The sequence below is a fragment of the Sciurus vulgaris genome, assembly GCF_902686455.1.
Source record: "Sciurus vulgaris genome assembly, chromosome: 15".
Taxonomy (NCBI): domain Eukaryota; kingdom Metazoa; phylum Chordata; class Mammalia; order Rodentia; family Sciuridae; genus Sciurus; species Sciurus vulgaris.
Genome location: NC_136476.1, coordinates 90897731 through 90910455, shown reverse-complemented (window position 1 = coordinate 90910455; position 12725 = coordinate 90897731). Strand labels below are relative to the sequence as shown.

At 55.1% G+C, this 12725-nt stretch overlaps 1 protein-coding gene across 1 annotated transcript in view; it reads right to left on the bottom strand.

The window, feature by feature from the left end:
• Positions 1-854: 854 nt before the first annotated feature.
• Positions 855-12725, bottom strand: part of CACNA1B (calcium voltage-gated channel subunit alpha1 B) — a 192163-nt gene continuing 180292 nt past the window's right edge. Inside the window, exons 39-46 of the mRNA XM_079112735.1 lie at positions 10066-10173; positions 9509-9621; positions 8386-8513; positions 6046-6181; positions 5837-5953; positions 4558-4762; positions 4021-4268; positions 855-3672 (exon numbers count right to left, since the gene is read on the bottom strand). Coding sequence (XP_078968861.1) covers positions 3142-3672; positions 4021-4268; positions 4558-4762; positions 5837-5953; positions 6046-6181; positions 8386-8513; positions 9509-9621; positions 10066-10173 — 1586 coding nt within the window. The 3' untranslated portion in view covers positions 855-3141. The remainder of the gene's footprint in view (positions 3673-4020; positions 4269-4557; positions 4763-5836; positions 5954-6045; positions 6182-8385; positions 8514-9508; positions 9622-10065; positions 10174-12725) is intronic.

Genomic DNA, 12725 nt, shown 5'->3' with positions numbered 1-12725 from the left:
ACATATGGCTGTATTTATCTTTGCTATCACCAGAAGTGGGAAAGGAGAGAAGAAAAAGCAGTCAAGAAAACCACTTCTCTAGGACTTCACCCCCTGCACTGGGCCATGCCCAACAGTGCTGGAGCCTGGGCCAGGGTCAGGCAGAGGCACAAACACTGGGTCCTAGGTGAGCCTCACATGACCAGGTATGGCCACACTCCAGAGCCTGCATCACAGGTTGCCTGTGCACTCAGTGCTGGGCAGCCGGCCAGAAAGAAAAGCCACCACAGGTGCCTCTGGGAAAGCAGTCTTGGGATGGAGACTGACAGGGGCTGGCTCTGTTTCAGGACCCTGGGTTTAAGAAATTGGACGCAAGAACCAGAGACCACTGTCGAGATGAAGAGAATCTATGACTCGGGGCAAAGCCCCTGTTGTCTCCGGGAGTTGCAGGAAGGACACTCTCCACCCGCGCACGGACAATGGGTGTCTGCTCACCCACACGCAGAGACCTGGAAGTGCGCCACAAGGCCCCTGGGAAAGGCAGTCCACTCTGCAGAGGCGTGGAGCTCTGCCTCACCGTAACCCAGCACCCCAGTCACACTTAGATGTGTTTGAACTGGGACCCACGAACAAGTTGCAGAACGTCCTGCTTTCTCCTGCGCCTTCCTTGCAATGCCCCCGCCCACTAGGCACAAGAAGACACGTGCCCACGTACCACAGGCAGCATGGCGGGGTTTTGTTTTTTATTTTTTTGCTAAGTTTTTATTTTAATCCAAGGACTTTGCTTCATACAAAATGTCATTGTAGAAACAATATCAGAATCCAAAGTTTGGCTTGTAAATATTACTCAGGCAGCAAACAAGTCAATCACAGGATTCTTTTTTTTTTTTTTTTTAAGTAGATACCAGTTGTGTTCCATGGTTGGGTCTCTCTCTCTCTCTCTCTCTCTCTCTCTCTCTCTCTAACACTGTTGTTAAATATAAAGTTTTACAACAAACCTTCAATTTATATCAAATATAATTAAAAATTAACAAATGAGTACATTGTATCAAAAAGTAGGAAGATATACATTTCATGCACATACTGGAATAACGTATATATGTGTATATTCTACATGCACACATAACTTGTTCAAGGTCAGCCGCTGCTTGACAGGTTCCAGATGCAGACAGTGGCTGATGCATTTCAAATTTGGCAACTCACTGTAAGACTTCAAGGAAAACAGACAATAGCTTGAAAAGAGACAGTACAGAAACAAACCTGAAGTCAGGAAGGCAAGCCCTGATGTCTCCTTCCCCAACCTTGCAACTGTCATGAATGCCAGTGCCTAGAAGGATCTAGGCCAGCCAGCTAGGTTGTGTGGGTCTAGAAAAGAGGGCTCTCGACCCAGGACTCCCCAGGGAGACAGCTGTGGTTCTACATGGAATGTGTGCATTCGGCACCCAAGAACCTGGGCTGGGGCAGGAACAGAGACAGACACCAGTATCAAAATGCACAGCCCTCTACTTTGCCACACAAGTGCAGAGTCACATGCACAGTCCAAGATTCCTGCCTAATTTTACCCTATTAGAATAAAATATTCTGCTAATCATTAAGTTTCAGAGTGTTGTGCCTTCACATAAGGAAATTCTATAAAAGGATTGGTCACAATCATGCTGAAACCCCAGACCAGGTGGTGGTCCTGTTTTGTTTCTATTGAAAGTGTCTTTTGTTGCATAGCCCTATGGTTGACAACACCCACTCAGTGACACACTGCACGTGCCCGTCTCCTGCGAGCACACACACACACACATCCACACAGCTTCTTTCAGGAGACTTGTGGGGTAGAAGCCAACAGTCACAGAGAGATCCTCTGAAGTTTCGAGACATAGAGGACATGGCCACAGACTCACCCACACGTGCCCTGTGGTGAGCACTTTCCCTTTGGAGAGAGGCCATGCGGCCAGGTTTTGTTTGGACAGGGAACCCCGCTGGCTCTGCACACCCAGCCTCAGCCCAGGGCCATTTCTCCCCTGCCAGTCACCTGCTGTGCCTTGCTCCCTCCTACCAATGGCCCTACACGCAGCCGTGGTCAGGCCCCCCCTCCCCAGGGGTCTTTCACTCTCCGCAGCCTTGGGTGAAAACTTCCCACAGAGATCACGCCCTCCATGGCAGGCCTCCGTCCCTGAGAATCAGACATAGAACAGACTGAGAGTGCCTCATGCAAGCACATGCCCTGCAGCTCTGCGGCTTCCCCAGAACCTCCTCGCTGTGGGAGGAACACAGGGCAGCCACCTGTCACCACCAATGACGTGCTGCAGGCATCCAGGGACACAAGCTTTCTACCTGTTGCGCCCATGAACAGTTTTCACACAGTCCCCTGGAGGGTTCAGAGGATGCGCCTGGCATGCAGTGGCTAGGAGTCAGGCGCCAGGCACTTGGTCGAGCAGTGCAGCCAGGGCAGTCAGGGACGGCTGAGACAGGGAGTGCACACAGGAGCACCCCACAGTGGAGACCTCCCAACAGGTTGGCTTTCAAAGTCAACACTTCCTCCCCCGCTCTTCTATTTTTCAGATCAAGGATGCAGAAACGACAGAGTGGAGGGTGCTGTACTAGAAACCGACAGCGAGAACATTCTCCAGACCCGGTCCCCGTGGGGGCAGCGGAGACCAGGGACGGACAGAATGCAACTCCGCAATCTGCTCTTCGGTGGCAAGAGCAACACACTGTGTGAGTGGGAGGCCGGCGGGGCTGCAGGCCATGGTGGGGCTCCTCTCTGTGCTTCCAACCACATGTCTGGATAAGGATGCTCCCACGCGAGACGCAGGCCTCCCAAATGAGGTTCTGGGCACCTGCCCTGGATGCTGGAGGCCAGAATGTGGGATCTGGACTCACCAGGTCTGCCTCAATTCCACCACTTCCTGCTTAGGCTCTGACGTGTGGCATGAGACCCAGGGAGGCAGCACACGAGGGGTCAGAGAGCCATGTCCCTCTAAGGGCTTTATTAGTCCATCTAGTGTAAAAGAGGAGGGAGGAAGGGAGAGGAACGGAGCCTCCACCGTGGAGGCCACATGGTGAGCCCCTTCTCCTGGGGCTGCGGCCCTGGGGCCCAGCATAGATGATAAAACTCATCAATGGGAACCCACAGGTGCCTGCCACATGAGGCGCATGGTCTCGGTGCAGCTAGCACCAGTGGTCTTGGTCCGGGTGGTGGTAGCTGTGCCGCGCCCGGCTGCCGGTGCTGAGCCCCAGAGTGCAGTGGTAGCCGTTAGGCACACGGCGGAGAGGGTGGGACTGGGAAGTCAGGGAAGACACGTAGGAAGTCCTGGAAGAGCGGCCCGAGTTGGTGGCCACAGCCTCCTCGAAGGTGAGTGTGTCCTCAGGCAGGGTGTGGGCAGAGGCCTCGCTGTCCATGCGCTGCCCCAGGTAAGGGTCGGAGCCAATGCGAGAGCCTGGGGCAAGGGGCTGGCTCAGGGGGTCTCTCTGGAGCAGGGCATTGTGTTCAGAAAGCCCGCGGCTGAGCCGGCCAGGAGAGAAGGCCGGGAGGCCACTCTGAGCCCCGGCGAAATGGACAGGCGAGGAGTTGGCCGTCTTGTAGGTGATGCTGGGGCGGGGGGTCAGGGGTGTCTGGGGGAGCTGCCTCCGCCCACCTCGGCCCGGGGTGCTAGCACCAGATGTTGACAGCAATGGGCTCCCGTTAACTGAACCACTACCCTACACGAAAAGGGAACAGCAAGCAAAAAAATCAAACCAAACCAAACAGGACCTAGTGTGCAGTGAAAGGCAGCAGGGGTCACAAGGCACGGGAGGCAGGAGGGCAGGGGAGAGGCCAGCCCAGGGGACAGCCAGATGCCCACAGTGGGGGAAAAAGGTGAGGAAGTGGTCGGGAGAGCGGTGAGCACTTGAGACAACCTCCCAGGGACAGCTGCTGGAGTGCAGGCTGGGCTGGGCAGCCAGAGGCAATGGGAGCTCAGGCCCTCCGGGCAGCAAGCAGCGGGCAGAAGGGGCGGCTGGGTGGCCTGGGGAAGGAGCTGAAAAGGCCCACACCACCCTGCCACTTACCTGTGGTGGGGGTCCCGGCTCCCCAGCCGTTGGAGACGTGGGGTGGCTGCTGAGGGAGGGCTTGGGCTGAGGGTGCTCGCGTCCTCCAAAGCGGTCACAGGAGTAGAAGCGCTGCTTCTCCGAGGACGAGGATGAGGGCTGCCTCCGCTCCTGGGACCGGCCTCGCTCCTGCTTGCGCTCCCGTTCCCGCCGGCAGCCTGTGGGCCCCTCTCCTGGGGGCAGGCTGGGCCCCACAGCGCTGCTTGGTGCTGGCCAGGAAGAGAATAAGTCAGCTTAGCTGAGCCCAGCAGAGGCAGGGAGCCCCTGTTTTAGACCTGGTCCCCGCAGGCAGCAGGACAAACCTCAGCAGTGCTGGCTGAGAGCAGGGGGTGGGCATGTGGTCCTGCCTGGTCCCCAGACCCAGGACTCACTCCCTGTCCTGTTCCAGCTGGTTTGGGGGCCATGAAGGACAGCAAGGAAGAGCATTCTCAGGAGCTGTGGGGACCCCCAATCAAGCCACAGCCCCATAAGAGGCACCCCACGCCCCTCCACACGCACCGCCATCAGTGTCAGCAGGCTGACTTGACCCCTTCTCCAAGGACCTCTGCTTCTTGTCCCTGCGGCGGTGACAGCGATGGTGGTGGTGATGAGGTGCCTGGCTAGGGGGAGGGCGGTCCAGGGTGGTGTTGCAGAGGTGGGTCCCGTGGGGGCGCTGGGCCAATGTGGAGATGGAGCGCTTCATGGGGCTGGCATCAGGGACGGGCTGTGGGCAAGGAACAAGCAGAGGGAGGTGCATGACCTGGGCCTGGCAAGTAAGGCAGGCACAGAGTAGAGCAGCCAGGGTCCATCAGAAGGAGCCAGGTGGGAGTCCCAGAGGCCTGACCCCGAGCGGAACCATGGGGCCTGCCAGGAAGGGGGCTGCTGGCCTAGCTGGAGAATCTCAAGTGGAGCCCACAGCTGCCGAGGGACACGTCTGAGGGACTGGCCCCTGAGGCTGCCCCAAGGCTGCCCTCGCTGTGGGACTCAGGCATCGCCACCTCCCATCAAGGGCAAGGAGGACACTCGACACTGGGCCACCATGGGCATCACGGTGAGGGAGGTGAGAACAGCAAAAGGAAAGGATAGTGAAACAGGGGAGCACCAGGTTGGGTTGGGGTTAGACCACAAGGAGGGCCACTGCAAAGGGCAGAGGAGACCAGGACGAGAACAGAATTGACACCAATGGCCAGAACCAGGAGCGATAGGAAGGAGGAACATGGCCCAGGAGCCTTGGGCATCCCAATGTCAGAGAGGAGGCTGGGGTGCCCGCAGTCCTCCAAGTTAACTCCTCTGTGTCCTTGGGAAGGTGCTTGTCTGAGGGTGCCTCAGCCCCTAGAGCCAGGTGTCCTGCTCCCTAGTCAAATGCAGCCGAGACCCGGGATCCAGAAAGAAAAGAGGGTTCAGGGGCCAGGACAGGTGGCTTGAGGCATGAGGAATCCTTTCCTGGACCAGGGGGTGGCTGTGGGGCCATAGTGCAGCCCAGGGATGGCAGAGGTGGGGAGTAGGCGCCATGCTAGCACTGAGAGAGAATGTGAGGTGTGGAGATGGGGAGGACGGAGCTTGGGGACCAAGCCCTTTGCATTCCCCCGAGAAGGCCAAGCACATGCAAGTGGTGAAGTGCCCTGTGTGGCCCAGTGTCCTGGAAGACTGTGGGGTTACTGTGTCCAGCCTGCAAGGGCCATCTGCGGAGCCTCCGGGGGGCTTCCTGGGGACTCTGCTTCTCCTCACCCCTGGGTCTCCTCACTCAAAGGACTCATGGAACCCTCACCCTGGCCTAGACCTCTCCAAGGCTACTCACCTGTGTTTCTGCTGCCAGGCGGGGCATGGAAGCGGCCCGGCCCTGGCTCTCCAGCCCAGGCTGGGGCTCCCCATCAGGGCCCCTCAGTGCCATGTTCTGCATCTGGACATCTGCAGCCTGGGGGATAGCAGCCTCCAAGTCACACCTCTCAAGGTACCATCTCACCCACCCCCACCCCATCTCACACGCCCCTTCCAGGAAGGGCTCACCAGTGTTTCTGGCTGACCCACAGGTATCTCTGCTGAGTGACCACGCTCCAGGGGTGCCCTGGCCTCATAGAGTGCATCCTGGGTCCTCTGAGTGCCCCAGGACACAGACTCCTTGATGCCGCTCTCTTGAGTTTGTCTGCAGAAGAGAAGAGGGATGTTCTGTAGGGTCAGACTATGGGCTACAGAATGCCCAACCAGGAATCCCCACTGTCTACCCTCAGTGAGACCAGGGGTTCAGTCACCCCTCCCTGGTTGGAATGAGCCCTCCCCAAGCACAGGAGTCCTGGCATGGCTATGCACGCTGGAAGCAAGCACAGGCCCCTCACAGAACTCCTGCCCCCGTATTGGTCAGAGCTGGGGAACTCCAAGGGCAGAGAAGGCCCACAGAGCTCGTTCTGAGGGAAGTCTGTGCCTGTGCGTGGGCAGCCCCAGAAGGCTAGCACTGGGAGGAGAGTGGGCTGGACCTGGGCCTAACAACTCCAGGTCAAGCCCACTGGAGGTTGTCACCTGACCACTGAGCTCAGGGGCTAATGACCACGTGTGCCACCACGGATGCACCTGCAGGGAACTGCTTCTGAACACCCGGCCCAGAGCAGCCCAAGAGACAACTCATACCCGTTGACACACACGTGACAGAGGGCTCACACACTCCACACACACACATGCACAGACATCCACACACCCTCTCCCCACACACATGCACACATACATCCACACACCCTCTCCCCACACACATGCACAGACATCCACACACCCTCTCCCCACACACATGCACACATACATCCACACACCCTCTCCCCACACACATGCACAGACATCCACACACCCTCTCCCCACACACATGCACAGACATCCACACACCCTCTCCCCACACACATGCACACAGACATCCACACACCCTCTCCCCACACACATGCACAGACATCCACACACCCTCTCCCCACACACATGCACAGACATCCACACACCCTCTCCCCACACACATGCACAGACATCCACACACCCTCTCCCCACACACATGCACACAGACATCCACACACCCTCTCCCCACACACATGCACAGACATCCACACACCCTCTCCCCACACACATGCACAGACATCCACACACCCTCTCCCCACACACATGCACAGACATCCACACACCCTCTCCATACTCATGCACACAGACATACACATATACTCTCTCCATCGTCACACGAGCTCACACATGCATATCCTTGGCACATGTACACACCATCACATTTTCTCACACACTCACGTTCACCCACCTCTACACCCACTCACTCAAACCTCCACCCTCACACAGTGACACAGACTCTCACACACAAACATATGTTCAGAATCGTCTGTTGAACCCTAAGTGCAAACATGGAGCCTCCACCTACTCACAGCAAGGGAGCGTGGAAAGGTGCTGCAGGCCATGCTGGACCCTGACGGCCCCTCCTCACTGCTCCTACATTCTGTGCCCCCTCTGCACGGCACCCAGACTGGGCACAGGCCTGCTGCACACTGCTCAGGTCACTAGGATCCCACCCATGCACAGAAGCACAGATTCTAGCAAGGTCTGCTCCTGGGGCCTGTCACTTGTGGGCCAGTGCAAGGCCACAGGGGCCCCTGGCAATGGCAGAGGATGGGCAGCATATCCCTCACGCACCCAGGCCTGCTGTCCAGGAAACCTGCAAGAGCCCTGCCCTGGTGCAGCCTGCCCACCCCAAGGGAGAGAAGATAGCACAAGGGCTGGGTGGCCTTTCACCCCGAGTGGTGTGGCAAGAGTCAAGTGACACAAAAGACATGCCCAGTGTGTCTAGAAATACAACAGCCTCAGAAATAAATTCCAAAACAGGGATCTCAGACAACACCTGGAGGCCAGGAGGAGAGAACACTGACAGGCAGACGGGAGGGTGGGCTCCCATGGGGACAACAGCTTCCGATGGTCTGCAGCCACCAGAGCAGAAGCACCTGTGGCCAAGCTGCCTCAGCCAGTAGCTCCGTGTTGCCTGCCTGAAGCCTCAGGAGCTCACCTGGAGGTCCACCCTGCAAGCCTGCGGTGGAGAACCACTTGTGATGATTCTTCTAGATTTCCCTGCAGCACACCAGAGGGCATCTGGTTGCACCCACAGTGGAGTGGGCAGGTGGCCAGGGCTAGTCCCTGAAGCCAGGGACCCAGAGGTCCCATCCCAGGAGCCACTGAGGTTCCCAATGAGCCCCTCAGGGGCCTCAGGGGGCAAAACTGAGGCCAGCAGGAAGTGAGAGCCAGGCAGCATGAAACTGGATTTTTGCTTCCTCTCGCACTGACTCTGGCCCCCCGCAGCCCACCCGCCCTGCACCTGGCACTCACATGGCCCCACCATTGCTGAGGGAGGTGGAACTCTTCTGCCGAAGGAAAACTCGAGCTCCCCGAAGCACAGCTGGCTGCGTCTGCTCCAGGGTGGCCTTCAGGGGATGGAACAGGGACACTGGGCCCATCTGTGAAGTGCACAGGAGGGACTGCTCTGAGGGGCCAGCCTGGTGGACCCTGATAAGCCCTGAGCAGAGCTCTCACACGGATGTGATGGAGGCCAGTTCCCATCCCAGCTCAGCTCAGAGCTCCCTGTCCCACGGTGAGGGGCCCCTTGCTTTCCCTGTTCCACCTCATATCCAATGTGATCAGAGCAGTGGGTGGGGACACTCACGCCTCCTCCGGACCTGCCCCGAGTGGTTTCAGGGAAGCTCACCACTTCTTAGAGCCAGGGTCCCTACCTACAAGTCAGGGGCCAGACAGACTACAGACAGCAGAGCAGCTTCATCCCCATCAACCACGGGACTGCTGCCCACACTCTGGGCTGCGTGCATCTGCTTGTAGGGCTTGTAGACAAGAGTGTTGCTTCCTGGAGTCCTGGAGCCAGGTACCTGGGACAAGCCTCCTGGAGCTTGGGAAGCGGGTGAAGAATGAGCCCCAGGTGTCCCATCCAAGGCTTGGCAAGTGCCCCGAGAAGCTGTGCAAGTACAGAACTTTCCAGACAGAACCTCCATGTGCCCACTGAAGACACAGCTGTGCAGCACCAGGATGGACCCCACGCCTTCCCAGTCAGCCATGTGCAGCACCAGCAGTGGCGCTGGCCTGTCAGCATGAACCCTGTTGGGCCTGCCTGTGCACAGACGACTGGCTCTCCTCCCACCCGCTGAAAAACCTCCTTGCGCACTTCGCATCCTCCTGCCACTGTCCATCACACAAGAAGGTCGTCACCCAGAGCCTCTGTCCTCAGCTCCCTTTTCTTCTGCCCCAGAAGAACAGCTCTCCAGCTCAGAAGCTCCATGATGCCAACAGGCAATAGCTCGTGGAGAGCTGGAAGCTGTGGTGGGGCCTCCTCCTGCTGTTGCACTTTCTCTAAGAAGAGTGCCAGTCTCCCCACTGCCCAGTCCCCAGGGTGCCAGGGCTTGTAGGCAAGAGTGTTGCTTCCTGGAGTCCTGGAGCCAGGTACCTGGGACAAGCCTCCTGGAGCTTGGTGAATCTGGTCTCTTGTGGTTTTGTTCTGTTTGTAGAAGTCAAATATCATCAGCGCTGCATAGACTTTCCCCACCGTCATCTCATCAGCTAGAGAGAAGAGCAGGAGGTTTGGAGGAGAAAGAGCAAAGAAGACATGGGCAGAGTGGAACTCCCCAACATGGACTTCTGGAAATACCCTCGGGTTGCAGGACTCTCAGGCCACAGGAGCTCGCTCAGCCTTGCACCCTCCAGGTGCTGCAGCTGTCCCACCTGGTGTGGGGCTGATGTGTCCCCACCTTCACTGCACAAGGCCCTCCAAACTAAGCACCTCCTCCTTCACATCCCTAACTAGGATTCCCTTCTGCCACTCCCTGGATGTCTTGCAGTACATTCCCATACTAGGTGGACCCCAGACCACTTCCCATAGTCCCTGAGTCATCCAATGTCCCTGCTGGGGGGACGTGAGGAGAAGCTTATCTCTGCAAGACAAGGTGCCCCTGCCTCTCCCTCCCTGCCTCAGAGGAATGGGGCATTTCCTGCCCTCCCACTCACGCTTGTGGGGTGGCACCAGCAAGTCCAGAGTCTTCTGGGGCAGATTGGCCCACACAGAGGAGATCTCCTTCCTCAGCTCTGCATCACACTGGTGCTGCTTTGCCCCAGCTGGGCAAGGAAGGGAAGACAGATGTTAGAAGCAATCCTGCAACCCCCACTCAGGCAGAATTGGGGAGAGTGGAGGGAAGGCATGGCATTGGGGGAAGACAGGATGCAGAAGGTGCTGGAAGAAAAAGGCATAGGAAGAAGCACCAGTGTAGAGGCTGGCCAGAGCTACCTGGAAAGCATCCAGCCAGTGGGCACGTGTGCGTGTGCTGCACTATGTGCAGTGTGCTGCCTGTGTGAGCAGTGTACTGCATGTGTTTGCATATGTGCTGCTTGTACTCTGGTGTGCTACACGTATGTATGTGCACAGTGTGCTGCCTTACTGTGGTGTGCTGCACGTGTGCACTGTGTGCTGCATGTGTGTGCACTGTGTGCTACATGTGTGTGCAGTGTGCTGCCTGTGTGTAAGCATGCATGTGCTGTATGTGTAAGCATGTGTATTGCATGTGTGCGTGTGTGTGCAGGGTGCTGCCTGTGTGTGCACATGTGCTGCTCATGTGCACTATACACGTGAGCATGTATGTGCACGTGTGTGCAGTGTGCTGCCTGCGTGCACACATGCCACACGTGTGGGGGAGCAATGGGAATATAGAAGGGACACGGTAGCATTCCAATCACTCCATCCACTCATTCAACAATTCTTACTGAGCACCCACTAGATCTCAGGTATTATTTTTGGTGTCAGGACAGAAAATCAGAAAACAAAAACCAAAACAAAACAAAAAGATTACCCTTCTACTGTTTTGTTCTCTGTTCTGCAGAACAGTAGCAGGAAGTAAAGAAATCTAGTACACTGGGCAGCAAGAAGTGCCAAGACAGGAAGAGCAAAGTGGAAAGAGGAAAGAAGTCTGCAGAGGGCTAAGTTTTGGACAGGATGATCAGGAAGCTCCCATGAGGAAGGCAGCATGCATGTGAGACCCTGAGGGCAGAAAGGGACCTGCAAGTACAAAGGCCTTCATGCCAGCAAGGCAGTACCACGTGGCAGGGTAGGGGGTGGGTGGGAAGCCAGTGGTTAATTCTTCTTTACCCCCAGCTTCACTGAGGCCTGACTCATGTCAGTACATTCATGCTGGTAACTGTGCCATTCTGCATCTGGATGAATGCCCTCTCCACCCTGAACCAGACGCCCAACAGCCCACAACCCCAGCCACAGAGCTCCAGGACAGTCAGTCCTCAGCTGTCCCCAGCCCTACAGTTGCTGATGTTTGAGTCTCGCAGTTATGCATCCTTCAGAGCATCAATGAGCATCACACATCTCAGTCTGCAGGATGTTTGACTGATAATGTCTGCCCTGATTTTTTTTTTCATTGCCAAATATTATTTCATTGTGTCAATGTGTTGGTGTGCTCCTCCATCTCCAGCTCATGGACAGGTGAGCTGTTTACAGTTCGGAGTAATCATGAATAAAGCCATAAACACCTGCATACAGGTTTTTATCTCCTAAGTGGAAAGGCTGAGCCACCAAGCATCAGCCAACTGTTTGGCAAATGGCTGCACCATTTTGATTTCTCACCGGGAGCACAAAAGAATTTCGGTTGCTTTGCTTAATACTGTCACTTAAAAGAATTTTGGTCGTTATAATGGCATGTAATGTCATTTTATTTTTTATTTTTCCAGTTAGATCTCTATATGTGCTTATGTGCTTTCATGTATCTTCTTTGGTGATGCATCTATTCACGTATTCTACCATTATCCACTATGACTGGGTTCTTTTCCTCTTTTTCTTTCGTGAGGATGTGCATGCACACACATGTGCTTGGGACTGAACCCAGGGCCTGTGCATGCTAAGCATGCACTCTACTACTGAGCTACATCCCCAGTCCTTTTTATTTTGAGACAGAACCTCGCTAAGTTACCCAGGCTGGCCTTGAACTTAGGAGATTATAGGCCTGTGCCCTTGTACTTAACTGATTTATTTTCTTATTATGACTTGTTTGTTTGTGATTTCAGTTTTTATTATCAGCATATCTATTTATCATTAATATAGCACCAAATTGCCTTACAGAAATATTGTAAAAGCTTCCTTTAATTTTAACAGTATTTGAAAGTTCACATTTCCTTATACTGTCTATACTCCTCAGTATTATCATTCATTTTAACTTTTGGCAGTCTTATATGTAAAATTCTTAATTCTTCTAATTTATGCAAGTTTAGGAATTCCCTGTCCATGCCCTTGTCCACTTTCTTATCAGGGTGATTGTTGTTTTATTTATTCTAACTAGTTATCTATGACAGTAGAATGCATTTTGACACATCACACATAAATGGAGTATAACTTCCCATTCTTCTGGTTGTACATGATATAGAATCACACTAGTCATATAGTCATATATGCATTCACTCTACTATCCTTCCTACCCCCATACCCACTCCCCTCCCTTCACTCCCCTCTACCTAATCTAAAGTAACTCTATTTTTCCTTAGTGCCCCCCCTTATTGTGAATTAGCATCCACATGTTAGAGAAAGCATTCAGTCTTTGGTTTTGCTTAACATGATATTCTCCAGCTCCAACCATTTACCTGCAAATGCCACAATTTCATTCTTCTTTAAGGTT